The sequence below is a fragment of the Molothrus ater genome, chromosome 9, assembly GCF_012460135.2.
Source record: "Molothrus ater isolate BHLD 08-10-18 breed brown headed cowbird chromosome 9, BPBGC_Mater_1.1, whole genome shotgun sequence".
Classification (NCBI taxonomy): domain Eukaryota; kingdom Metazoa; phylum Chordata; class Aves; order Passeriformes; family Icteridae; genus Molothrus; species Molothrus ater.
This window is the reverse complement of record NC_050486.2, coordinates 13,840,929-13,868,583: the sequence shown is the minus strand read 5'-3', so window position 1 is coordinate 13,868,583 and position 27,655 is coordinate 13,840,929. Positions and strand designations below refer to the sequence as shown.

General features: G+C 41.4%; 1 protein-coding gene across 1 annotated transcript; it reads right to left on the bottom strand.

Annotated features, from left to right (window-relative positions):
• Positions 1-6,513: 6,513 nt before the first annotated feature.
• On the bottom strand, positions 6,514-26,438 carry ALG14 (ALG14 UDP-N-acetylglucosaminyltransferase subunit). Its single transcript, XM_036388352.1, has 4 exons — positions 26,280-26,438; positions 23,863-24,014; positions 19,689-19,811; positions 6,514-6,898 (listed from the first exon to the last, which is right to left on the bottom strand). The coding sequence occupies exons 1-4, from the start codon at positions 26,413-26,415 to the stop codon at positions 6,668-6,670; spliced, it is 642 nt and encodes a 213-aa protein (XP_036244245.1). The 5' UTR covers positions 26,416-26,438; the 3' UTR covers positions 6,514-6,667.
• Between the last annotated feature and the right edge of the window lie 1,217 nt (positions 26,439-27,655).

The window sequence follows — 27,655 nt, the reverse complement described above, 5'->3', positions numbered from 1 at the left end:
TGGGATGGAGTAGAAAGTGCTGGTAAAGATTACTTGTAGAAATAAAGGAAAATCCTGGTCATGGGAGTTAAAGCTGCAAGTAAACAGGTAAAAAATAAAGTAATATCCGTGGTCTATAATAAACTTTCTTCAGAGGAAAAGCTTGGCAAAGGAGCATATAGAAATGTTCTTTACATCACAGCACAGTGTTGAACTGGGTAAATTCAGTCTAACCAGTATAAAACCTTAATTGCTTTGGCATAGATTCTGATTCTTCAATAAACCTGGAAGAACTTGGTGGGGGTGGGAGGTGTGTTAGGGGAGCAAGGCAGCAGTAACAACTGCTTTCCTCTCATAATTACCTGTTCAGCCTTTCCAAAGTAATACTTTACATGGAAGCAGCTCTCTCTGTATTTCCTCAGGCTTCCTATTCTACCCTCAGTGTTATTCAAAGAAAAAGTTAGGTTAAGATTTTCAGGAATTATCTCTAGTCTGGAATTTAATGAAAATATGTTTAGAATTGTGATGTGCTCTGCTTTGCTTGTCAGTGGTCATCTTCTATCTGAAAGTGACAGAAGAGTGGAGATCCACCAAGAATTTTTGAAAGTATTTATTTTGTATCTAACTGCACTGAAAAATCTTAGTGTACCTTCTTATGAAGCTACTTTTTAAAGGAATATTACAAGTGTTAATGCAGAGCTGCTAAGATATCACTTAACTGCTTCTTTACAAATACAGCTACATTACTTTTAATATTCTGCTTTTCAGTGTGGATATGAAAAGCACATTTGACAGTAATTCCCAGCTGTCATGCTTGCTTTCTTACAAATGGGTGCCTGCAAAAACAGGCCCTGTTTACTGCTGCTGAATAATAATTTCTGGATTTCATCTTGGCAGTGAATGTTGGGGAGATATCCTTTAAGCCACTGAATTGGAGGTTAGGACATTCATTTCAGTGTCAGCTGACATCCCAAGCTGGATCCCGAATGAAAAGCAGCAGAGTTCAATTGCAGTGTTTAACAATAAAGCAGGAAACTCTAATTGCCAAGCTCCTGGCAGCTGAAAGTTGAATTTACCGTAATGCTAACGGAGCAGATCTGACTGTTGATGCAGCATTACAAATGTCCACTCCTTCTCAAACCAAGGAGAGGGCTTCTTGATTTTAGGAAGCTACTGTGCGCTGATGCATAGAATGGGTAGGATTTTGCACAGCAACTTCACTGTAGGGTCTAAAATACTTCTTAAGTCGCAATATTAAAAAAAAAAGTACTATAACTTTTTAATGGACTCCTTTAAAAATTATTTGCTACATAGTACAAGGACAACTTAATCCATCCAAGAATATTCTCTTTCTCTGAAGTTTATCAGTTTCCTAAATCCAGTACTGTCCAGGTCATTTCACTGCATAGTCATCAATACCTGACTTTTGTGTTAAAAAACCCACACCCCCAACACACTTCCTCAAAAAAAAAAAAAAAGGTAAAAAAGGCACTCCACACTGCAAATGAAACATTCTAACATTCTGAGTGGAACAGTGGACTAATGTCTGTGCTACTGTTCATTAATTTATCACTTTCCAATACACTTGTTTAATATGCATATCTTAATTGATAAAGTGTTATAAGTTTTTTTAAACATTCCTCAGAGAGACCCTCATTTCCCCCATTTTTGTCTGTTAAATATTATTACTCCTGCTCTGTCTCTTGTTAGAGAATAACACATCAAACACCTTGTTTAGCTTTGTTCCTCAGGTACACACGAAGATAACACAAGGTATGTGTAAAACTCACATTATCAATCAACAAATGCATCTTTTTATAGATGCATGCATGGTTAAAGCCTATCCTTGACACTGCTAAATGCGAGATTGCTTGTTTCTGTTGCAGGCATACTTATGTCTGACTAGTTAATGAACTGGATTATAAAACATGTTAAAAAAATTTGGGCAAGGGAGTAAAAAGGATACAAGAAATTCTAAATGGGAAATGTTATACTCTGCAGAAAGTGACCTGAGCTGAAATAAGTATGTCAACAAAGGTCCATCTTCATGTATCATATGCCTCTTTCATTTCCTTCTCCATTGCCACTGCAGCATTGAAACAGCAATGAGAGGAGAAATGTCTAAAGCTCTTACTGTGAGAGCTACTGGTTTTCCTGAATTCTTGTGCAAAATTCTGGTTCTTACCAAGCAGCTTATGCAAGATGACCTTTGCCTCTGAGTACTTCCTATTGATTTCAACAATACTGGTCATGAGACTACCATTATGCTATCAGGAAGTATCAGGCAGTATGGTCTTTGGAAAAAGTCAAATTCAAGTTTCAGAAAGGTCTAGGGCTCAGTTTGTGCTGTGAGCAGCCTGAGGGCTCAATGCTTGCTTTCCTAGATCCTCACCCAGCTCCTGGAACGAGCAGGAGTTTGTTGGCACAGCACGTGGTGCCAGCCAAAGGAGAGGCTTATCAGAGTACTGAGAGCCAGGCAGCTCCCTCAACCCTGCAAAGGCAACACGAACGTGATGTGAAGGAGACACAAGCACTGTGTGTGCACTGTGTTTGAACAGCCATGGAACATCTGCCAAGGGTCTGTTAGAACCCTTCATTTCCACATGGGAGATGTAAGAGATACAGTTGCTAGAGAAATGGTGACAGCGAGTCTTTTGTGCTTTTTCCCTGAAGTGTGGGGCAAAAATGTCTTCAACTGGATGGTGCCTCTTGGCACTAAACAAAGTAAAGTAACTCTGAATATTTAATATTTGGTAATGCATATCTAGATAAAACAATCTGATAAAGAAAATTCATTTAGAATTTGGCTTCCATGCTAGGATCCAGAGAACCAGTTTCTGGATGCCTTCTGTTCTCTTTGAAAATATTTGCCAATTAGGATGATGATATTTCCATAGTCATATTTGTTTTCTTTAAGAATATATTTCTTCCTCATTTTGCTTCAATCTATAAGGTATCACTGTTTCCTCTTTTGGAGATGGAGAAAAAGAGGTAATGTATTTCACATCAAACATTCCTTGTATGTAATGCAAACGTGTTTGCCATAATATTAATTAAGAGAAAAAAATGAGACATAGCAAACCCCAAGAATCTAAACTTAAGGAATCCAGTCAGTGACCTTTAAGTCTTTAGCTAGACCCTGGGAGAGCTGTTTTCTGTTCTGTTCTGGGAGAGGAAGAATGCAGTTTTCCCCTAGAACAATAGACTGTTTGGTTGTACCCACCTTCTAAAAACAAAAGATAAGAAAGAGCTTCTCAATAACAAAATGCTAGTTCACTTCAGCCCCCCTGTGCTTTTGGAGAGAACTAGCAGTTATTTGAGATAATCTTCTCAAGGAAAAGTCACTCTGGTTGATAGCAAAACTTCCTTTAGGAGAATTTGAGCCAAAGTCTTTTTTCTGAACTATCTCCTATGACTGTGATGCAGTGTTTTGTTGAAGGCTTTGGTCAGTTAGGCTGTGATCTTCCCATTTTGCTTCTAACTGCTTCAACTCTAGAGACTTCTGGGTCATTTCTAATCCAAGTTTTCACTTGTTAGAACTAATTATAAACTGCTCAAAAGTAAATGCCCTTAACTCAAGTATGCACTTGAGCCAGTTAGGAAAATAGCAGTCCCAGGAAATGGCTGCCATCCCACACCCTCATAGCCGACAATCTGCATTAAAAACCACTTTATATGTGCTATTTTAACCTCTCTTTCCAGAGTAAATAACATGCTGTTGGGGAACATAGGCTGAGATATTCTTGACTTTGCTCCCCCAGAAGGCAGCCAGTGAGGAAAAGTGGGAAAAGTCTTCCCAAATCCTCGAAAATGAGACTCCTTCTCATCTGATGGCCTGGAGCAATTCAGTTTTTCAGGACAGCCTCTTGTGAAGAAATCGACTGTTACCTTCAGAGTGTTTACATGGGAAGTGACAAGTCTGAACAGGCAAGTTCTTTCTTTTAGCAGTAGTCATTGCCATGCTGGTGACAGGTGAAAAAAATTCCTGGAACTCCCCAGTGTTCAAAGGCAGGCTCAAAAGTTTATGAACCCGCAGTTGGGAAGCACACCAAAACCCCAAACCCTGCCCTGGGCAGGGCTCTGAGGGAGTAACGGAGCAGCCGGGGATGCTTTTGGTGAGGTCAAAACCCCGAGCGGGACGAGGCCTCCGGGGCCGCTCCTGCTCTGCTCAGAACGGGGGCAGCGCGGCCTGGCTGTGCTGGGGCAGGGCAGGCCTGGCCTGGCTGCTGGGCCTGGGCTGCAGCAACGGCAGCTGCACTGCCCTGCTCCTGCCAGGCCTCTCCAAAGCCCAGCACATTGCTCTGCCACAGGCTGTCCTGCAGCAATGGCAGCTGCACTGCCCTGCTCCTGCCAGGCCTCTCCAAAGCCCAGCACATTGCTCTGCCACAGGCTGTCCTGCAGCAATGGCAGCTGCACTGCCCTGCTCCTGCCAGGCCTCTCCAAAGCCCAGCACATTGCTCTGCCACAGGCTGTCCTGCAGCAATGGCAGCTGCACTGCCCTGCTCCTGCCAGGCCTCTCCAAAGCCCAGCACATTGCTCTGCCACAGGCTGTCCTGCAGCAATGGCAGCTGCACTGCCCTGCTCCTGCCAGGCCTCTCCAAAGCCCAGCACATTGCTCTGCCACAGGCTGTGCTGCAGCAATGGCAGCTGCACTGCCCTGCTCCTGCCAGGCCTCTCCAAAGCCCAGCACATTGCTCTGCCACAGCCTGTCCTGCAGCAACGGCAGCTGCACTGCCCTGCTCCTGCCAGGCCTCTCCAAAGCCCAGCACATTGCTCTGCCACAGGCTGTCCTGCAGCAATGGCAGCTGCACTGCCCTGCTCCTGCCAGGCTCCTCCAAAGCCCAGCACACTGAGCCTGTGCTGTTGCCCCTTACCCAGAGCAGAGGAAGAGGCTGCCTCTGTCCCCATCCCCTTTAATCTAGTTCCCTTGTAAAACAGAATGCACTGATCTAAAATAAACTACCATTAGCCATAATAGAGTCCAGTGTATCTCCAGCTCATCAAACTATCTGCAACCGTGCAGAAGTCATGATAAGATAGTCCTCACTTCGGTTCAGGGGAAAAAAGCCCTTGGACACATCAGATTTACTTCAACCAAGTAATTTTCAAGGACCTCAGTATGTGCTACACAAAGTCCTTCTCACATAGCCTTAACCTATTAACTGCTCTTTAATTTCAGACATAATCTTGGTTAAAACCCACAAAACTCCCTGTTCTCACATGTGACCACATCAAGGGACTCTACTTATGCTGAGGATTATTAAGCCTGTTGGACAGGTTGTAACAGCTGGCTTCCCCACAGGGCCTTGCAATATCATGACAGCAGTTTTCTGCACAATGTTTTCTGATGATTTCTAATGGCTTTCTGCACGAAGCAGCCTCTTCCTCTGGACCCTTGTTTCCTAATAGCAGGAACTATTGTTTCTGTGAGCTAAATTTCACCCCTGTTCCCCACCAGAAGAGCTATTGTAATGTTTTGACATCTGATGCTGAGGAAAAGCCCTCCCTGAGTCTCCTCGTGAGGAGCTGCTTGGGCTCCACCAGAGCCAGGCTGTGCACTCTGGAGGGCATTTCTCCTCTTCTTTGAGCTTTTTTCTGTGTTTTTGTTTCTGTAGCCAGCCACAGAGCTCTCTGTGTGTACAGATGACAGATGTGCTTACATTACCTTATAGGTGGAATAGTTGTAGAATTACACTTTGCCAGATAAATGTGAAATGATGGAGTATCCTTTCAAACGTTTACTGCCAACAAGATATCTTTTAAAAGCTGTTCCAATGTATGGGATACCATTTTTCATGGCAAAGTCTTAAGTATATATTGTACTGTTCAAAGTAAGGTGCTTAAGATGAGAAAACGGGATATACTGGAAGTCAAATTCACTGTATCAGGAAAAGAGGGAAACTCTGTTCTTTCCCTTATTACTGATTTTTTTTCTCTATTTCAGAGCTTGAACCAGTTCAATTTCCCCAACTGACAGTTTTGCTCTGTTTGATGTAGATTCGGTAAGGCTTTTTGCACATAAGCTTTGAAGAAAGTCTTCTTAAATGGGTGAGTATTGTGCCTGTAGCATGACACTTGTCACCTTGTTATTCATCTTAAGAAGAGAGCAACAATTTTCAAAAGGTGCACAACAGATTATAAGGACAGCTTTGACAAGACCAGAGGAAAAATGATACTGGTTTAATGCTCTGGGGGTTTTGGAAGATTGTAAAGTACAAACTGTCATGAAGCCAACTTAATATAACTGTTTCCTTTATTCTCTAAGGATTCACAAGGGACTTCACCACTAGCATGAAGGAAATAAAATCTCTTGTGCTAGAAAAAGACTTTGTTGCCTGCAATTTTAAAAATGACACAAAGTTTCCTTACAGGAAATGTTACATTCATACAAATTCCCATATTTGTTTGTAGACAAAAATTACCATTCACATAGCAGAAAACCTAGATGAAAACAGAGACAGGATAGACTTAGAGCCACTTTGAGTTATTGGCTAACAGATCTACATGATAGCAATAAATAAAAACACACACAGATTTTACTTAAATGTAGAGAAAACTTTATTGTCTCATTTTTAAGTACCAGCCTAATTTAGTAACAGGAATTCTGGAAAATAAATTACTACAGGAATGCAAGTGAGGAGCTTGTAGAATCTGTTTCAGGTAAAGTTTATCTTGTCTTCTGTTGTTGTTACACTATTCGACCAAGATACACTGACTTGGGATATTTTTTCTTTAGATCAGGCCACTGAACAATGAAATAATCTGAAAAGTAGTAAAGAATCTTTCCAGACAAGGATAAAGTTTCCACACGGCAGATGCTTTCTACATACACAATAATTGTTCTCTTTATTCGTAGAAGGCCAAGAAGAAAAGCAGATAAACAGACAGGAACACATGTTCCTGGTCCATTGCACAATATCTAAAAGAGATGAAACACATTGCAAAAGTAAGTAATGAGTTTTTTCACACAGCAAAGAATTAAGTGTATATTCATTTAACATTACATTTACACAAAAAATATATTTGAAAAAATATCTTTAAAAACCCAGAAAGGGAGGTGAATATGAAAAAATAGGAGGGGCAAACAAAACACATTATTTCAAAGTACCAAATAATACCATATTCAAAATACCCTATTTTTTTACATGTTATGAAGGAGGAAAAGACCTCTGAGATGGCACAGTTATTTCTATGAAGGAAAAGTTTACAATTCCTTGATTCATGGGTATATAACCAAAACAACTTCCACTCTCAGTCAGAGCTTTGTGTTGTGTCCGTCATTAAATCTGTGCACATAATAAAGCCAAAGAAATTTAATTAGGATTAAACCTGGGATCCAGTTATAAACCTCTTGAACTTGGCTTAAGTCAGCCAAACACTTAAGAGTTCATCAAAAATGTGCTGATGAATTAGGACCTTCACAAGAATCTATTAGCTAATATGTGTGACTAGATTTTATTTTTTATTTTTAATAAACACTAGGAGACAGTTAAAAGCATACAGAAGGAAGGAGTTGTGGTAAAAACATGTCATGTCCTTCGAGCAGAGATCTCAAATTCACTTATAAATGTTAACAATAAAAGAAATTTTAGACATTGTTCAACTGAAAAACAGACTGCTTAAAAGTAAAAGGTTGAAACCAGGGTATATTAGGCACTCCACTTGGTATCCAAATTGATTTCAGGCAAGAAATTTCTTACTAAACTTAAATACTACCATGTAATCAGCGCTTTTCTGCACAGCTGGGGTTACATGGAAATAAAGAGTTCTTTTATAAAATCATGGCCCTGTACCCCATAAACTCACATTTTTTGTTCCAAGTTCACCAGCTTGTGAAAGATATTATACTGGTGGGGGGAAAAATCTGCATTTCTGCTTCAGGGCTGTAACAATAAGTTCAGAACATTTCCTTTCCTGCTTCATGGCAAGATCCCACTGATAATCTGGTTAGCAGCACCTTGCCACAGCAAAAAGCAGCAACAGATTGGAGTTCCAAATTCTCTCAACTATTCTCTGCCTTGATTATAGCTCCAGAAATACAGCTTGGGGATGTGATGACTGTAATGCTGTGTTTTCTGACCAGAATCAATAGACTGTGATACTGTTTCTAAAAATGTTCTGATTTAATTGTTGATCTTAATTGAACTATTTATTAATGCAAGACTTTGCTGATGTTTTCTCAGAGTCCCCCCTTACAAGTAATGTGCTGTATGCAGTTTTAATCTTGAAATTTTAGGGTATCAACACCCTCAGCTACTTGAATTTGAAACTTGCAACTATGTACTTATTTTGTATTATTTTTGTATTATATAGGTCAGAAGCTGAACACATCATCTTTACATCCTAGAGTTTTGAAATCAGAGAAGAATACTGTGGTTTCAAACTCCTGCTGAACCTGATTTCAAGCACATCCACACTGGGACCTTATAGCCTACTCTGAAAATGCAGATCTGTTTTTTATACATTTGGCTTGGTGAGTAAGGACACAAACCAACCACACATGCTGCCTTTTTGCATTTCAAAGAAACTTTTCCATATCTGTAAACTGAAATATGCACTTTGGCATATTTCCTGGAAAGTTTGATTAATTCGCATGAATGTTGGCTGTGATGCTGGTAATGGCTACTGACATGTAACTTAAGGCATGTTTAGGTATCTCTATTTGTAATAACATTTGTTTCTGTAGTGTAAAGGTAGGCATAGGAAACAATTTGTTCTCCTGTGTCTGCAGGCAAAACCCACCAGCATCCCTGCAGAAGCTGGGCTGTTCCAGATAAGTGCATAAGAAACACCCAAAGCCCCAAAAAATGATTTACTACTTATTATTTTTGTGAGTTGAATATACAGCCTAACTACTGTTTTCCTACTCAAAATTCAGTTTTAAGGGAACAGACCAAAATGTGCACCACTGCTGAACAGAAACTCCACTTTCCCCCTCCTTAGTAGAGCTACCTGGAGTACACATATTGTTTTATCTTCACTGCTCCCTGGCCCTTTCTCCATTCTATTGCCATCCTTTTCCATCAATTTGTCTGTACTCTACCCAATCCTCTGAGATGTCTCCCACCCATCCTCTCTTTCCTTTTTTTTGGTGATCACTGGTGTTCATCTCTCTTTGCAGCCCTGTTCTCAGACACCCTTCCAGCTGTCTTCCTTCTTGAATGGCTCTGCACTCTTTTAGCCTCCATCTACAATGAAAGCTCAAATATTGGTCCTTTTCTTTCCACAATGTGACACAAAATATACCAGTTATGGATATGATTTAGGTCACATAGCCATCCTAACATTCTACTGAGCCCAGAAGTTGAGAACTGTAGAACAGGTTTTAGAAAAAGCTGAATTTTTACAATCATTGTCTTTATCAAGCCATAGACTTCATCCTACTTCTCCCCTTTATTAAGCCTGGGCAGCAGCTCCAGCCCTTTTGGAATTTTGGTATTCTTGTGTTTAGATGCACACATAGAGGTAAATGCCACAGTGAATTCCAAATTAAGTGTACTCACAAAAGATGATGTAATGAAATAGAATAAATTTGTGAATCTCTGTGTAGCTCTGAAGGCCACAGTGAGCTCCTGTTATTACTTTGCTGAGATACAAAACAGAAAGACAGCTATCAAAATTAAAATAGTAATAAAATACCTCTCCTGTGTTCAGTTTTTGATATGATGCATTCAGTTTTTACTTTCTACTGACTATTTATAATTTGTAAACTGCCTCTCAGATGCCCTTTGATCCACAGAAGAGTACCTGCATGCAGGAAAAAGGATCAGGAAAATGATGGACTTGGCATCTTTAAAAAAACCATGGTCTGATCATAACTCATGTCCTGTACTCTTTCCCTTTCCACACATATGAGTTCAAAGAGGGCAAAGCAGATGTGGCTCTGTAGGATTTCTGTATGCAAAATGCACATATAATACTCTGGTTATAGATGTTCCTATCCCAAAATGCTTGGATTTAGGAACTGGCCATGAAAAAGACTGTTATAAACCTGCTGAAGCCCACAAACAGATCCCTATCTGAGCTGGTGGCTGTGATCTGTAAGTCAGAACTAAAAATTAACCTTCAGTTAACCTTCAGTACGTGTCTAGAGCCATGTCCTGCTTAGAACTGGTGTAGTTGCAATTGCAGCGGCAATTCCTCTCCAAAAATCTGGTCTGACCAGTCCAATTTACTCTCTCTCACACTGCCAGCAGGAAGGGAGACCAGTGGTCCTTCTGCTTGGAGTCCAACATCATAAACTCTTCAAGTGTCATCATACACTCTTCAAGTGTTTGATGTACAGGGGAAACTTCAGAGAAAACAAATATATACATTATAAAGACGAGGAACCATTGCAGAAGGTGTAAGGTAGAAATGTTGCTGTTCAGCTCCTGCTGTACACAGACTGGAAAGGATGATGGAAAGGAACTGAATCACCTACAGCCTTCCTCAAAGATGAGAAGATGAGCAGTCCTACTAGTGAATTTCAAAGCACTATTCAAAAGTAAATTTTGCAGAATGATTGATGTCTTACACCTTGAAAAGACCAAGGCTTTTGCTTTTCCCCACCAGCAGAATACCAGTATCTCCCATGGCAATCACCAGTATGCTCTGGGGAAGAGGCAGGCACCTACTGGACAAGGGACCAGGCCCTCTACAAGGTCAAGCAGCTATTGAGGGTGTTTCCCTCGAGCATCTATTTACAAACAGCATTTGCAAATGTTGTTTCCCTCAGAAATCTCTTTCCCTTTATCTGTTTCCTTCAGAATCTATTTACTTTAGCTACAAGGGTGACTGTAGAATATTTGTATTGCATGAGATATGTTTCTGAAAATTTCTGAGTTCAGCCTTCCTTAATGAGGCAGCAGAAGGGGGAAAAAGAGGGCCAAAGACAATTTTTGTGTCACTTTTGTGACCTCTTGAGCTGCAATTGTCCAAGGACTTTCTGGTCACTGGGAGTTCCTGCTTTGTTGCCAAGAAGCTGTAAGGGATTGTTCCAGAAGCCAGTGCTACAGGTCTCTCCACACCATTCATTTGCACCTCTGATGCAAGGAAATGTCCAGCTCACTGTTAAATTGGCTCAGTGGCTGCCTGGGCTCACAGCTAGATCTATAAACTAAGCCCTACATACTAAAATTCTCTGCCAATCCAATCTAACCAAATTCTAAACAGTAAAAGAAACAAATGAAGCTGTATATTAATGCAGGTTTAAAAGTAAAGGATCAGAATACAACATTTACCTTCAGCAACTCTGTAAATCTAATTTCCTATTAACTGTTTTTATATAAAAATGGAATAGTTCTTGCCTTTGTGCTTCAGATATTTTCCACAGCTGTTGAAAGAAAATAAGCTAAGCCAGCAGTCTGGGAACACCAGGAACACTGGCACACGGCACCACTGCTGATAAAAGCTACTTTAGAGTTGGTGAATGCAGCACTGTAGCAGAATGACATTTACCAGGGAAAACACTGAAAGCAGAGCTTGCAGCTTCACTGGGATTAAATGTCACTGGCCAAAGCAAAAATGAGTAAAGCAGTAGACTTGTAGTTTCTCTCATAAGTACATAAACATTCAATTGTTGCATATCTTTTAAAGAACAAGTGTTTACTCATGTTCCCAAAGTACAACAATCAAAAGGAGGACAATGTAGTCCCCCTCAATTTAGTAGAAAGTGGAAAACTAATTTGCAATTTGCTTTGCATAGGGAACTGGCAACACCTGCTGCTCTTCTTAATGACCTCTGCAGAGATTGGCCTTTTGTCACCTGGTCAAGAGCAGAAAACCTGCCCTGCTTGCTGGCGAGGATGGTGGTGTGGGGATGTGCATGTGTGAGCTGAAGGTTGTGCTGCTTACCAGGCATTCAGCCACCTCCTGGAGCACCTGTAGGACACTGCCTGGACCTTCTTTGTTCTGGTAGTGCTCCCTACTCCACACTGCTGAACACCTGGAGATCAGACTAAGGGAACAGGAGGTGGTGGTGATAGACAACTAAAAGAGGCAAAGGCAAGTGGAGTGATACAAAATGGACCAAAGCTGGGTTAACTGAATGATCCAAATCTATGCAAGTACAATGTAGGGAAAACCTATTAGATGTTCCTATGTTACAGGAATAATGAATTCTTTTGTTTGTGTGGTTCTTCTTTTGATGGGGGGAGGTGGTTGTTTTTGTGGCACAAGAAGAGAGAATCTTCAATGAATTAATTTGTATTCTGCTATGTAAATTACAGCATTTCATGAGCTCAGTAGCCCTTGCTTGGTTTTAATATTATATTATTATTTCAAAAACTTCACACTCAAATACTTAAGCATGTTGAGAGGGAGTGCTTATGGAAGCTTTTGCTCTTTAGTATGTCTGAAAATTCAAGTTTTGAACATTGAGAAAAATTAGCTTAGAATTGTTAATACTTTTTACAGTTTAAAAAAGGCAGGAACCCTTTTCAACAATTCCTTATTATTGTTATTGATGGGGAGAAAGAAGACTTTCAGGTTCTGTTTGCACAATAGAAAGGTCATTAAACTACCTACTGGTTTATTCTTTTTGAAGAGTGAAGATCTTATCCAGTTCACTTTCTTCCACCACCTGCATATAAAACCAGCTAAAACTTCACACCCTATTTTCTGTTTGAACTTACCTACAGAATGCAAGGCAGGACAAAAAAAAAAAAGCCAAAACTAGCTGGGTAGTCTGATGTAAATCAGGTAATTAAGGTAGAACTGAATTATACCTGAGTACACTTTTATCTTCTGCTGTTTAAATCACTTGAATCATCAGGGGTGCAAGAAGGTGGTTCTAGTGTCCTACAGGAACAGCTTGTGTTTGGGCTGGTCAGCAACTGTAGGCTGTAGCACTGCCATGAAAACCTTCCTTGTTCCCCTCTGGATCTCACTGGTACAGTAGCTGTTGTTATTATCATACAATACAGCAGTAAGTGAGGTGCTCTTCAAAACAAGTGGAGACCTGTGTGGTCCTACAGGCAGATTACCTAACCAGGATAAATAAGATTAGTGAATGCCAGAGTGGGGAAGAGAGAAGTGGAAGAGCAAGGACTCTAAATTAGTACACTACACAGCTGGGCTCCTATTTATTTCTGAGTGTTACTTTCATCATAGAATGAAATAGATTGGGAAGCATCACCTTTTATGCAGCTCTCACTTTCTAAAGGTTTGGGGAGAGACAGAAAAAATCCTACCTAGTGGATTTTTCTATGGGAGAAAAGGAGAGCTTCTGCAAACCCACTAGGAACTGGATGTAAGGTTTTAATTGTAACAGCATTAGGCATTATCACTTCTGCCTTCTAGGCCTGAGCCAGGGCTACCAACCCACTGTCCTCAGGCAAGACAAGGGAAGAGGCCCAGCTGATGTGATTTGCATCAGCCTCTGAATACAAAGGAGTGAGGGAAGCTCCCAGCCCCTGGATTTCAGCAGAGCTTAGCTATGCATGTGGCTATTTGACACTGTAAAGACTTAAAACAGTTCAGGTCTACTTGTGGGTATGCCCAAGGGCTTTACTGATGAAAAGAGAAGATATGATTGGGGTCATTAAGAGTGTCAGAAGTTAGGCAACAGCTTAGTGAGGAAGGTTCATTTGGATGCCTAAAGAAACACGCAGGCTTTAATTTTTTCTAAGGAGTCTAACCTTAGGCACCATACCTAACTGCCCCTGTATGCCAGGTGACAGGTCTGTCATTGGGATTCAAAGGTCTTTGGAGTGGTAGTTTCCATCAGCAAACTTCCCAGCCTAGTTGCCAAATGTAAAATGAGAAGCATAGAATGATCAATTAAAAATAATAATAAATGATAGCTGTGAGGCTGGTACTAAGGCTCAAGTCTGTTAAATTGTTAGTGCTGGTTATTAAAACATTACATGAACACCCAGGCTGTCAGTGGGACCAACAAAACAACCATTGAGTCTTTTGAGAAACTGTGGGAGATGGATAGGTTGGTTAAAAAAGAACAAGATTACCAAAGCAGATACAGGGTGGAGAATAAACTAACTGAATAAACTAACTCCCTACCTACATTACTATGGAGTGGGTATGTGGTTTATTGCTGCTGACAAATTAGTAGGAAGTAGAGGAAATTTGACCTAGTGTAGATGAAAAAGTTGGTTTTAAAAGAATTCAGTAAAAAACTTTTGCCAAGTAAATGAAATGGTAGTTACTGAACTACATCTTTAGCTACAACACTAGGAACTATCTGGCTTTCAGCAATGTCACCTTGGCTGAATGTGAACCTGGCCATGGTCTCTTGGTCACCATGAGAAATACCATCCAACCTTTTAGAGCCTCTTTACAAATAATTTTTATATCTCTTCATATAAAAAGTACTGCTTGTTCTTGTAGCCTGCTTCTACTCAAAAGGAGAAATTAAATCCAAGGACTTTCAAATATACTCATATATGTTACTACTAGTGGCCTAAGTTGAGCCTTTAATTGCAAATCTCAGTGTGTCTTTCATTAATCAGGCATTTGATTAACTTCAACTTGAAAGCAGTATTTTAGGTTAACTAAACATGATATTTAAATGTTCATAAAACATCTCTTGGGCTACTGCCTAATCACTGAAGTTGGTACAGCAAGAATGTGCATCAAATAACTGCCTGAAATATCTTCACAGTGTAAAACCTAGAGGTGTTGGCACTCTGTCTCTGCATACCAGTGGTTAGATTTAGCAAGACTGTTATGCTTTATAACACACAGGGAAGTGTGACCAGGGTGTTCATTAGGTTCATAATGACCCTGATAGCTGATGAGTTAAGACTCTTTTACATCTAAAACTGCCTCCTTAAATCTAAGCTAAGATCTCAGTTCATCTTTACTGCTGCTCCTGTCCTCCCTGTGAAAAGGAGTGTCTATAGGCAGTTAATTAGCAGTCACAGAAAGGGCAGAGCTACAGCAAAGCTTTGAACCAGCTGACTGGAATAGCTCCAGATGTCTATCTGTGCTCAGCACAGGGTAATTCTGCATTGGGGCTGCAGGGAAGCTGTACACAAGGTAGGAGGGGTGAATAAGACTCATTTCCATCAACACTGAGAAGTTAAATTTCGATGCCTTAACTTTGTTTTGGTTTTGGATGAAAAAAATTTGTATTGCTGAAGTTCTTAATCCAGTGTTCTCACTCTTGCTTATTTTGACTCTTTTGATCCTAGAAGAACATTAGCAGATCAGACATACAGTCAGTCTGGTCCAAAGAATTATAAACACTGTGGAAAGATGCAGTGTACAAAAGAATGCAGCAGATAGTCCTAATATTGCATTATACAAAGATCACTTGTTATAAAATGAATAAAGAAAAAAATGCCACCACCCAGATTTTGTAGCTTCCACAAAGTTCCAATTAAAGCCATGATATAAGGGACAATAACTTACTATTTGTCACAGTAATTTGTGAGAGTGTTATGAACTTAAGGCATTTTGGGCAGAGCACAAAGAATGGAAAATCTTAGCTAAATGAAATAATGATCTCCTTTCATTTAGCTTACTGTGCAAACACTTCTGTAACCAGAAGCTGCCTCAGTCAGTTTAACCAGTCAGGGGATCAGGCATGTCTGATGGGAGGTGCAGTCATAAAAGAAGAGGTGATTGCTACAAGCATGATAAGCTATGCAGGTTTCAGGCTCCTAGAAAAAAGTTTCATTCTCATTCTCTGACAGCAGAACATGTACTTGCTGTGCAAATGTGCAAACTTACTACAGACTTCCCACAGGAAGGAGGCCCTAATGTGGGAGGACTGCCTTCTTAGCCTGATTTAACCCAGGTTTTCCCAAATAGCAGTCATCTGAAAATATCTACTTATTTCAGGCTCTGTAGAGCCCTGAGGCAGGGGGAACTGTTCGGAAGAGTCCTGAGAAAAGGAAAAAAGTCTGGTCCTAAGGGTCCAGGATGTGCAATCTGCTAATGAATGGAGCTTTATGCAGCATTTCTGCACAACTGTAGGTGAAATTTAATTATATTAAAGGATAGCAAATCACTGACCCAATTACATAACCCATCTATGGCTGAAAACAAGGACTGGATACAATATTTTGAAGCTTCTGCTGTGTGGTAGGGGCACATCCTTAATTTTCAGTTTGGACTTCAGGTATGCCAGAATGAGCAGGGTAATCATGATGCAGACAAAAGGCTAGATCACCTGAAAACTTAGTTGCAGGGTTGGCAAACTGGCCCAAAGACAATGGTTCTGTAAGCAGCAAGAGAACTGAAGACCAGTTTCCTTTGAACTTGTATCTACTGACTGACTTCAAGCATATTAAAGGAAAGATGTAACTTTAGTTTAGTCCTTCTTGTATATCAAATGATCTATGTAGGATGCAGTAATTTTCTTTATCTTTGGAAAAAAACTCTGTGTAGCTTGTTTAGTTTTCTATAAATAAGGATTTGCATCCTTTTATAGATAATAGATCTTATCTTGTTCTAGTTTTATGTTTCTTTTTAGCATTTCTCTCAATGAAGACAACAGAAGTCTCTCTTCTCTGACCAGCTGCCTGTTTTCATGGTAGGAATTTGCAATCTCTGAGGCTGCATGCTATGTCTGGCTGCAGCTGATGAATGGTTTTAAAAGCTTTTCTGGGGGAAGGTGGTTGAAGGCAGTGTGTGCTGGCACAAGCCTTTCCTTCCCTGCAATTTTAGGCCTCTGTATTGGAAGCCTATCTAAGGCAGGTAGATGTTATAAAAACTGCTCACCATACATTCACCTGCAAAACACACTGATATTTACATTTCTGTAATCCTTGGTTATAGAAACACCAGCCAATCATCACTTCTCATCTTAATTGTTACTTGGCTTAATATCTCTAAAGGGACTTAACTTTGCAGAGTACAGATGTTCATAACTTAGAAATGGGCCTCCTGAAGATGATCTCAAGCTGAACAACTCAACTAACTTTTACATTTCTTAAACTCTCTGGAGGCCCACTTCAAGTGTGGGTCAAGTCCTGCAAGACAGCAAAGATCTCCTGGGAGTTGTTCAGTTCTTTCTGAACTTACTATCTTGAAGAAGGGTTAGATGGAACTGATTGCTCAGGAAAACTGATGCAAGAAGCTTTGCCAGATCAGTGTGAGATACAAAAGGGACCCAGTGCTCATCAAGTAAAGCACATATCAAGTGCTCATCAAGTAACTGCAGTGCAGCTGGGTTTGCTGTTTCCCTTTTGCAGCTATTTGCACTCCAGAGACAGGCTTAGGTCGGCATAACTACCATATCTGTTCCAAATCTTGCCTTTGTGCACCTAATGGTTTTGGGCTCCCTTTGCAGTACTTTTCTTGTCTTGCATTTCTTGACCACTGCAACACTTCTGTGTTTCTCTAGCTTTAGGCTGCCTACAGAGGACTTCAGTCATTCCTCCATATGTACACTTATTTCTGACAAGCCTGAAAGCAAGTGTAAGGGTTTGGGGATCACTCATACACACAAGTGACTTAGAAGCAAGGTTGTCTTTCCCTCCTGCAGTTAAACAAAACCAGTGTCTAGACTGAAAATGTACAGCACCCATGAGCTCTCCCGTTTAAAAATATGAAGCTCTCAGCATGATGTAATACTGTGCTTGTTTCTAAACATGGTTGTTGATTCCCATGCCAAAAGTTATAGATGAACCTGAGAGTGCCAGCATTTGGCCCAGCCTAGTTCTAGTTCTTTACACTACTAAGCATTACATTTTGCTTAGTGAGTGAGTAGAGTGAGTTTTGATTCACTGCAAGCGTTTTTGTGCAAAGGCAATTAAACACTACCAGTTGCCTCACATACCATACAGTCTTTTCACTGGCAATGTGAGGTATTTTAATCCCTGAAACAGTCTCCTTGGCTAAGTGTTTTAAAATCTTTGCAGCTCTCCGAGTTATAATATTTTACAGAATTCTTAAACTAAGATATACATACAAATAGTAGTATGTAAGCAGCTTTCAAGTGGTACATGATTTGTCATAATGCCAGGGATGCTTCTGCCAGCTGCTATTTTGGTTGATAATAGCTCCTAACTAAAAGTAATTTGGATTGCCTTCCCCTCCAGCTCTTTAACCATGGATAAAGACTCTTTGGATCTCATTTTGAGACAGGGGTTACTTTAACCACTGCAAAGGGCTTAAAGGCCTTCCTAAAACATATCCTTAATTTTACAAGCACAAGTGTTTTCCAAAATGTTCGTCTTCTGATAGCTTATCACAGTTTATCAGCTCCAACACCATTTCTAATAACTCAATGTGTAAATCTCTCTGTCACTTTAAATTCCTTTGGTAAACAGAAAACATGGAATTAGATTAGTAACTTCCTGCTTCCTTTATTAAGCTACACAGTGAGATTTTTCCAGTCAATTTCTTTTGCAATAAGTAAAAAAATACACTAACCTAACACAGTGGTGTAGCAAAGTGATTACTAAATAGTTACTCACATTTCTGTCTGCTCATGTAAACAAACGTGACCATTACCACTGCCCCAATCAAAACCACTGTAGAAAGAATAGCATGCCACCCTCTCCCCTCTCCCAGTTTTATCTCCAGTTTTCAGAATAGACTTGAAAAACAGCAGCTGCAAAAAACCCTACTTCTGTTGTCTTGCACACTAAACTGTTTGAAAAGTCCAGCAAGTGAGAAGCTTTTGATCTGACAGGAACTCACCAGTACTATTGAAGCAAATGAGATCACATTACTCACAGCAGCCTCTCTAAACATTCAAAATACCACAAACTTTTAAAAGCCTCTTTAGAATTAGCCATGCAGTTCACAGAGGGATTTAAAAATAGTCTCCTTACAAATATCTGTCTCCTTACAAATATCTGTGTGTGTATAGATGCTACTACTAAATAATGAAAAATACTTTGTAACTGCACTAGTTTTTACATGTTTCATTTAAGCATTTTAAAGTATTAATTTGAAATTCTGCTGAACTAATGCTTTTTAAAAAATCCTCAAGTTTAGATCAGTGACTCCTTAAGATGACAACAACTCTAGCAAGAAGCCAGCTGTAACCAAATTTTTTTTTACAAAATTGTAAGACTTAATGCTAGGAGACCAGTGCACTATCTTCTGTGTTAACACAAAACTTTATCGGTTGAATATCTCCATTGGAGTTCTACCATCTAACAACCCTGAATACTTCTGACTTAAGTGTGTGAAATATTTTAAAATAAATGTAATTAGCATGAGAGTGCAGTTTTCAGAACAGCTTGAAAAAGCTACTGAAGTGCTGAGGAGTTGCTACTTCAGCAGTGATGCTTTTTGTCATTAGATGAGATAATTAATGTCAGTCAGCCAAAGACTAAATAAATATACATTGTAGCTCAGAAGTCCATGTAAGCACAAGAACTGAATCTGTATATATTTGTGCTGGTCTGAACCTGTCTGTGCCAGACTGGTCATACCATTTTAGAAGCAAGTCCAGCCAACAGGATAACCAGGCTTTCAGGCATAGTTTGTGCTGCTGCAATCCTGAAGAGATGCTATCAGGAAGCAGCAATCTTGTTTTTGCTAGCTCTACCAGCACAACAAGGGAGTGACTCTCTGAAGGTACTTGCAAACTTTGTGAGGGAAAACTGGTATTTGCTATTCTAATTCACCAGCAGTGCAACCTGTTCTCTCTTTCTGATGTATTGCTGCTATATTTAATTTAAAATTAAAAATAGTTTTCCTGTGAATTGTAAACTTAAGCATACATATGAGATGCAGTCTGCATATGCGAAGTGCTTTTATAGTGTGGATTAGCAAGTTCTCAATAAAATAAAATTTTCTTTACCTACCAAATCTGGTTTCCGTTTGTAGGTCAGAGGGAGAGAGTAAAGTATGGAGTACAGTGTTGTTAGCACAGAGGAGACCCAGGACTGTCTGACCTCCCGGCTTCTGGGAATGCGATCCAGGCTGAACTGGAAAAGAGCACGAGGAGCGGAGCTGTTACTTTGAATCTGTCTGTGCCAACCTTTTTCCCCCCTTTTCTTAGTCTAGTTTGGGAACTGTGTATACAAAGTATACAGTGAAGCACAGATAACACCAGAACTGCGTAGCTGCTGCTCGGTGCCGCCTCGGGCTCCCCCAAGCCCGGCAAGCCGCAGCAGCAGCGCCGGGCGAGGGCGGCACCTCGTGGGCACCGGCGGCGCTCGGAGCGCTCGGCCGCCTCCCGCAGCTCCCGGGCATTCGCGCTGCGGGGAACGCACAGCTCCGCTCCCGAGTGCCACTAAACATGGACAAGCGAATATCATCACCCTTTAAATGAGTACTCAGTGACTATTCAAAAGATATGCGCAACACATATTCAAAATGCAAAATATCTGCGTAAAGAAACAGGAAAGAACATCTTATCGTTAAGTAAAAAATAGGTAAAGAAGTAACGTTCTTTGTTCTTTCCCTAAATGAAGATTATTCATGGTGTGTAAAAGGTATCAAATTAATAAAGGAAGGATGATTCCTTTTGCTTTGAAGGCCCAGGAGCAGGGAGCAGTTGTTAGGCTGCCTGCCCTCCTTGCAGGTGCCTTTACCTCAGTGGAGAGGAGCTGCACCTAACAATTATTGCTATGGCAGAAGGCACTCCTGATGCCAATGACATTTTGGACTGTGTAAATGAAAGGCAAATGTAGTGGCTGCAGTGCAGTGTTCAGTGATGCTGACATGTGGATAGTGGTTGTTACCTCACTTCACATGGGGGTGAGAAACTCTAAGACTGAAAATTGCCCAGTTACTTCATGTGCACATTGCCAATTTTTTAGTCCTGGTGGTTTGTGCCCCTGAAAGAGGATGTTAACAAAAGCTATATGGTAAATACAAACTACAAATCTGTCTTGAATAGCAGTAACTGGGACTATTTTTAATATATGAGGTGGAAAGAATAAAAAACCCCCCAACATTTGTAAATGCAGAATGTTAATTTTCTTGTCTGAGATTGTCCTGTTTCATTGTGATATCTTTCTTCAATAGCTGTGATACTGGAAGGCATTAACAGATGTTACAAACTGATTTTTTAATATTTTATTTGCAGGTGTTGAAACTCTGATTGCATTATTCTGACAACAGAATATGGAAAGATAAACATACCCCCTGCTCCCTATTTAACAGGTTTCTGGTTATCACTGCCTCTGTTTCTCAAAGCTTTGGAAGAGTTCAGGTAATAAAAAGACATGCTCTAAGTGGAGTTTAGACCCTTGTGTGGCACTCAGCCCTGCAAGAAATATGGGTATGATAAAGTGGTTTTAGGCAATCAGGGTCCAGTGGAACTATTCAGATGAACCTTCACTGTAAGAATGGTATTAAAGATCATCTGACAAAAAAACTGTAGGTGATTTTCATCATCATTGAAAAACCCAAGTAATTTCAGCAGAGCTTGGGAGGAACTCCAAACAGTATCAAAGTAGGAATTTACTTGGAGAGTTCAAGCAAAGATCAAGCTGATTTTATCTATACTTTTCAAAAAACATGGTGGAAACTCTGCACATCAGTGTCTATGTCATGTTAGGACTTCAATCCACACATCAAACAACTCCTAGGTATTAAAATGAAAAACCAAAACTGGGGAGTTTTGTTGTTGTTTGTTTGTGTAGAAGCCACTGCCAGATGCTTCTGTAATCCCAGCCTCTCCTCTCATTAAGTGCTGTCAATGTTCCAAAGGTACATCCTGTATATTTTGTTGGAACACTGCATAGTATATCTGACACCAGAAAAAGATTTCTCCCCTATCTACTATGGTATCATATTGTTGCATGTTTTTTTTCTTTACATCTTTAGTGCACTCAGAATCTTTTTTCTAATTTGAAAACAAATGTTCCAAACTGGCAAATCTGTAATGTAATTTCAAAACCAGTGATGTTGTCCTTTACCTAGTTAATGTTGTTTGGCAAGGATGTAAGGAAAAGCTAGTGGAAAACTGCAACTGATGTGAATTATTATAATATTTTCAGCTGAACATATTGCAAAGAAATTGAGTTTACATAATTCTTTTTCATTATGAGAAATAAGATTTCTTAGCATAGTACCTCTCATGAAATGGAAAAGAACACATGGTCAGAAGAGGTTTATGTAAAGGTTAGTTAATCTGGTTGCTCATCTCCTATACCATGGGGTTATAGGAATTCATACTCTTCAATAAGTTGTCTCTCTGCTGCTAGAGTATGTTGCCAGCAGCTGAAACAGGTTCTCTATGAGCATAGAAGGTTCTCTGAGTACCAGCTCTGGGGGCATCCCTGTGGAATAGTTGTGGTTACAGGTGGGGAGTGATAGAGAACAAAGAGGCCAGTGAATACAGGACCAGAGACTTTTCATAGGTGGCATTTTTCAGTTCTTTTTTAAGAGGCTTAGTGGGTTGAGGTGCAGCATTTTTCTTCTTGTAAGCAAGATGCTCATTCTGGCTTTCTTTCCTTCTCCCTGAATAGCTGTTAGAACAGAGCTAGAGCACAGATCAAAAAGAAAATTATTTGGAGGGGTGGGGAGGTGTGTGTGTTTAATTTTCTCTTACATCACTGGTTTTCTGTTACATCATTATTTTACTTTGTCTTCCATCTGGTCCCTAGTTCTGGAAAAATCTACTTCCTTAACAGGATGAGGAAGGGAATGACCATGTGTTGAAGCATTCAGACTTCTCCCTTTCACTTATGCAAAGCTTCAAGAAGTTACTAAGACATCGTTTTTAAATGTTTGATGATCTCCAGTGCCCCCAATAACAAAACACACACTATGTGTCTGTGAAAGCACACTCTGAAATTTAGCAAATATATGTTACAGGCATGTGATATTTACTTTCCAAAATTTATCTTTCATTTTCACTCTAAATACTTTTGCTTAGTAGAAAGAGAATGGCCAAAGGAAAATGAGCATCTGTTATCCAGACATCAAACTCACATGCAGCCAAAAATGCTCCTCTGGCTTTCAGTGTTGAGGGAAAATATAACTACAGGATCTGTTAGCAGTTGGAGAGGTTATAAAAGAGAAGCTTAGCAAAAAGAAGTGAGCTATGAAAGCCACATAATCTTTTAATACTGAAAATATGTATCTTTAAGAAATCTAATAATTTAGGGCTGGACATTCTTCAGGTAAGTGAATATGACTGTGTGAATGGCTATTTACCCAACAAGGTGTCTCTGAACAGGAAGCATCTCTGGTCACTTTATTAAGACATTCATCCTTGGTGCACAATGACACGTGAAAGTTGCAGTAAACAAAAATATCATTCCTTAGTAAGCCTTAGCAGCACTTGCCTAACATTACCAGGGTTTATTCAGAAAGTCATTGGTACTGAGTCCTACAGTCTTTTGTCCCAACAGCACTGCTGAAAACAGTGGAAGTGCACCATATGAAATCAACACCATGCAAATAATTAATTTACTGTGTGTTGTACTCTTTGCTCAAAAGGACTTAAATTTTTGTAGTCAGAACATTCATTTCCATTGTACTTATTTCACTAAAACTTCTACTAATTTCACTGGATGTCAGGTCACACTTTAGGTCAGCATTTATGCTGCTGTCTGTTAATCATACAGCAAACGAGCTGAAAGCAAGCAAGCATCTGAGAAAAAAATAAACAAGATATTTTAATGTTTTTTTATGAGTTTTAGAAGTTCAGCATTTGCCAGAAAACTGACATTCAGAGGCCTTGCATCCCTTTTTCAACAAACATTTAATACTTTATTTTAAAAATACAACCAAGACACAGTCTAGAAACACACAAAGCCAATACAATTTAAATTAAAGTTTTCTTAGATAAAATATTTTTATATATAATTTCTTTCAAAAAAATATTATGTGTCACTGAGGGAAATGCCAAACTAAAAAAAAAAAATCCCCTCTGCAATATTTTTGCCCCAGTATTCTTACAGCTACAAGTAACACTTCAGTGGCTAGCTGCTATAAATGTCCTTTCAAAGAATCCTTTCCAAATTGCCTTGAATTAGAATGTCAAGATCATTTTTCTTACATGAATATTTAATAAATTACCTGGGACTTGGAGAAGGTTTCAGCCCTTTTTTGTTCAAAAGAACGAATTTTAGCTTCACTCATCTTATCTGAGTCTGCCAAAACATAATGTCTAGGAGAGTATGACTCTGACAAACAGCTGAGTAACCTCAGGATTTCTGTTGTGTGCCCACCTGTAAAACAAAGCGAACTGCAATTAGTGTGTGAAAAATCTCATAACTTTCCATTTCTTCAGCTGAATCAGTCACTTTTCATTTTGAAGCACATGAGTATTACTACTACCAGTGAGAAAGTATTTTCTGAGAGTAAGGATTCAATCAGAGGATGGCTGAGACTGTTTACATAACATGGAGGGAACTCAGCTCCCAGGGAAGTGATATTGATGGATGTTTTCCAGTGAAATGGGATTGAACCAGGGTCACACAGGAGTCTGATGTTTGTGTTTAATGTCCTGTACACGGTGCAGAACAACCAGGCACAGAGTGACACTTTGCTCTGCACTCAAAGGCCACCCCATGGGGTGATGGCCAAAATGCAGCTGGACAGGATCTGGCTCAGAGCTGCACCTTGGAAACAGAACTGCCACTGACCCTGCCCTGTGCTGTGACCTGCCAGGGCAGGGGTGTGCTAGCCCAGCTCATCACACTGAAACCAGCCAGGCAGCAGGGTCACCCTGCAGCCACAGCAGTGACAGCCACAGCATTGTCCCCCTGCAGCCAGAGCAGTGACAGCCAGAGCAGTGACAGCCACAGCAGTGACAGCCACAGCAGTGACCCCCTGCAGCCACAGCAATGTCCCCCTGCAGCCACAGCAGTGACAGCCACAGCAGTGTAGCTGCTGGGTGCTGACAGAACAAACAGTGCTGCTTCAGGCACTGCTCTGAGCACTGCCCTTGAAGAGGCCTTCACAGCCTTCTAACTGCAGGGTCACTCTGTCCCAGAGCTAAACTGGCACCAAACCAGAGAGAAGGGGAGGCTGTACATACTGGGCTTTTTGGCAGCTGGGTAAATTTTTGGGGTTTTTGTCATTTGAGTTTCCTGAAAAGCAGATAGAGGGATATTGTTAGAGTGGAAGGGGGGGAGAAGGAAGATTGTGTGTGTAGTAAAGTGGAGCAATCTCACCTCTTATCGGCTGGACTGCATGAGACCAACATGAAACCAGACCCATAAATACATCATATGTTGACTGGATGTGTTGCTTTTCAGTCTGCTGGAAGTTGCAGACCAAAACTAGTAAACTACATGTATTCCTACTACCTCCTGCTGTTCAGGGTCTCTAGGGCTCCCAAGAGACCTTTGCTGCACAGGTTAAACACTCACAGCTGGTGAACAACTGCCAACAAGGAGAGTTTGCACTAGCAGTGCAGCATTGCACTAGACTTTGCCACCTTTCCATACAATTTCATGTGGTATTTTTCAAATGTGTTTGGATATATTTTCTCCTGAGTGGTGTTTGTTAAGGTTTCACAAATTTTAATGCAATTAGCTGAGCACTCACAGGAGATTTCTACTTACAAACCTCAAAGAAAAGGCTTGAATATTACGTGGATCTTAACTGACATGTATTATTTCACCTCATAGGCTTATGTACAGTGTATTCTTTTAATTAATTAATTATTTCTTTGTGTATTCTTTTAATACAGACTAACTAGATTCCAAAGGACTGAAAGAAAATACACACATTTCCAGCCCTAGTGGATGTAAAGATGACCTGAGGAATTACAAACCTGCCAGTCAAACTGAGATGCAGAGAGATCTTAGGATTATTACTCAGTTAGTTGGTGTGCAAAAACCAAAGGGACTCAGGTGCTGAAATCACAGCTGACCTGTATTTGTGAAGTGCAAATTTTCAAATAATTTTTTTAGAGGTAAATTAATTGCCCATCAACTCTGATAACAAGGTAACAAGGAGTAGCAGATGTGTACATCCCCTTTAGCGAGGGGTGACATTTTTGTCTCTGACGGATCCACGTGTGACTCTTGTAAGCAGATCACAGCAACGCGGTTTGGGCAGATTGCAAAAATGCCACGTGTGTGAGGGGTGAGCCAGTCCTTGGAGCGCCGTGCCCTGCATCGCCTCAGCAACCTCCAGTTAGGCCGAGCAGCTGCACGGCTCAGTCCTGCACCGGTGCTCTCGGTGCTCTCACCGTGACTTCGGTGAAACGCGCAACGATGACTCAAATGGAGAACCAAAACACCCAAGGACGGCCCCGAGGATACCCGGCCCGGCCCGGGGGCACCGCAGGAGCTGCCGAGGCGGGGCCCCGGCACCGGCTCCTGACACACACAACCGCGACTACAACTCCCGGCACGCACCACGGTATACAGCAGCGTTCCGCTATCCGCTCATCGCGCTGCATGCCGGGACTGGTAGTTCCAGGAATCTGGAGCGGCAGTCTAGGGAGCCACTCGCTCCCGCCGGCGGCAACCGCCACTCACCAGAGCCGGCCACCACCAGGAGACTGAACGGAGGTGTCCGCCGACCGCGGCGCCTCCTATCCAGGAGCACCAGCGGGACAAGCAGGGAGGAGAGGAGGAGGAGGAGCAGGACCACGACGATGGGCAGCTCCTCCATACGCGCCGGAGGCCACCTCTCGCGGAAGCGGCAGTGGCACCTCCCCCGTACGGCGGCCGGCGCGGTTCAAACCTCCGCGCGCTCTGAACGCGATGGTGACTCCGGGGATGGCAGGGTCCGGGGTGGCAGGGGTTGCGGGCGGGCGGGCGAGCGGACGGGGCCCGGGGCGCGGTGATACGGCGTGAGGGGCTCCCCGTGTGCCCTCCCGGTGCTCCCCGCGCTTCCGAGAACCCGCTGCGCCCCAGCCGGCGTCCCGGAGCTGCGAAATACCGCCGTAAGCGCGGGCGGAATGAGGGCCCGCAGGCCGAGCCTGCCCCCTGTGCACGGGCTGCAGGAGCTGAGAGGGGCCTGCTGGCTTTAGCAGGGGCTGCAGCGGGAGCCGAGAGAGCTCTGCCGGCTGTGCCCGGGCTGCGGCGGGAGCTGGGGGCTGCAGCGGTAGCGGGGGGCTGCAGCGGGGGCCGGGCGCTCCGTGACGCGCACGGATGGATGGATGGATTCCTGCGGGAGCATGACTGCTGTATGCACTGATACTGATCCAGGTACGTCTGCTTACATGCAGCTGTAATGTTACACAGCCTACAGTAACGCGTAAAATAAACAATATTAACGTTTCACTGCCTGTCGTGGTTCTAGTTTTCATTCATGGTAATACTTCAGCTTTTTATTTCAGTAAGAAGTGTGGAGGGAGCAGCCGATCAGCGCTCTTTCTGCCTCCATCAGCATCCAGCCTTTGTTGGGAGAAAGCGATGATTCAGCCCCTGGGCTAATCTCAGATGCGACGTGTGTTTGCTAGAAAGAGTAATACACTGCATTTTATGATGAGGAAAGAGTTTGTTCATCATTGTTTTTAAATTATTTGCCAGGGAGCAAGGCCCTCCTCTTGGCCAGTGAATCAGGAGCAGTGAACTCTGGAGCTTTATGGAGAGGTTTGATGCTACTGCTTTATGGGGTGAGTTGTCTAAACACATGAAACGTGAGGGCTGTGCACTTGTACCTCAAGTGTACAACCACAATGGATCAAACACACTGCAATTCTGCATCTGCCTGCCATGGTTTCTCTGGCTGGTTCTTTTCCCTCTTACTCCTCCTGAATGAATTGGACTTTTTGTGACCCTACCAGCCTTGGAAACTTAACGTTTCTTTCTCATTTTTAACAAAGGTGTTCCAGTTTTGGATTCCAATGGTTATTGTATGTCTTACAAGTAAAAGATACAAGCTCCACCAATCCTTTGCCATCTTA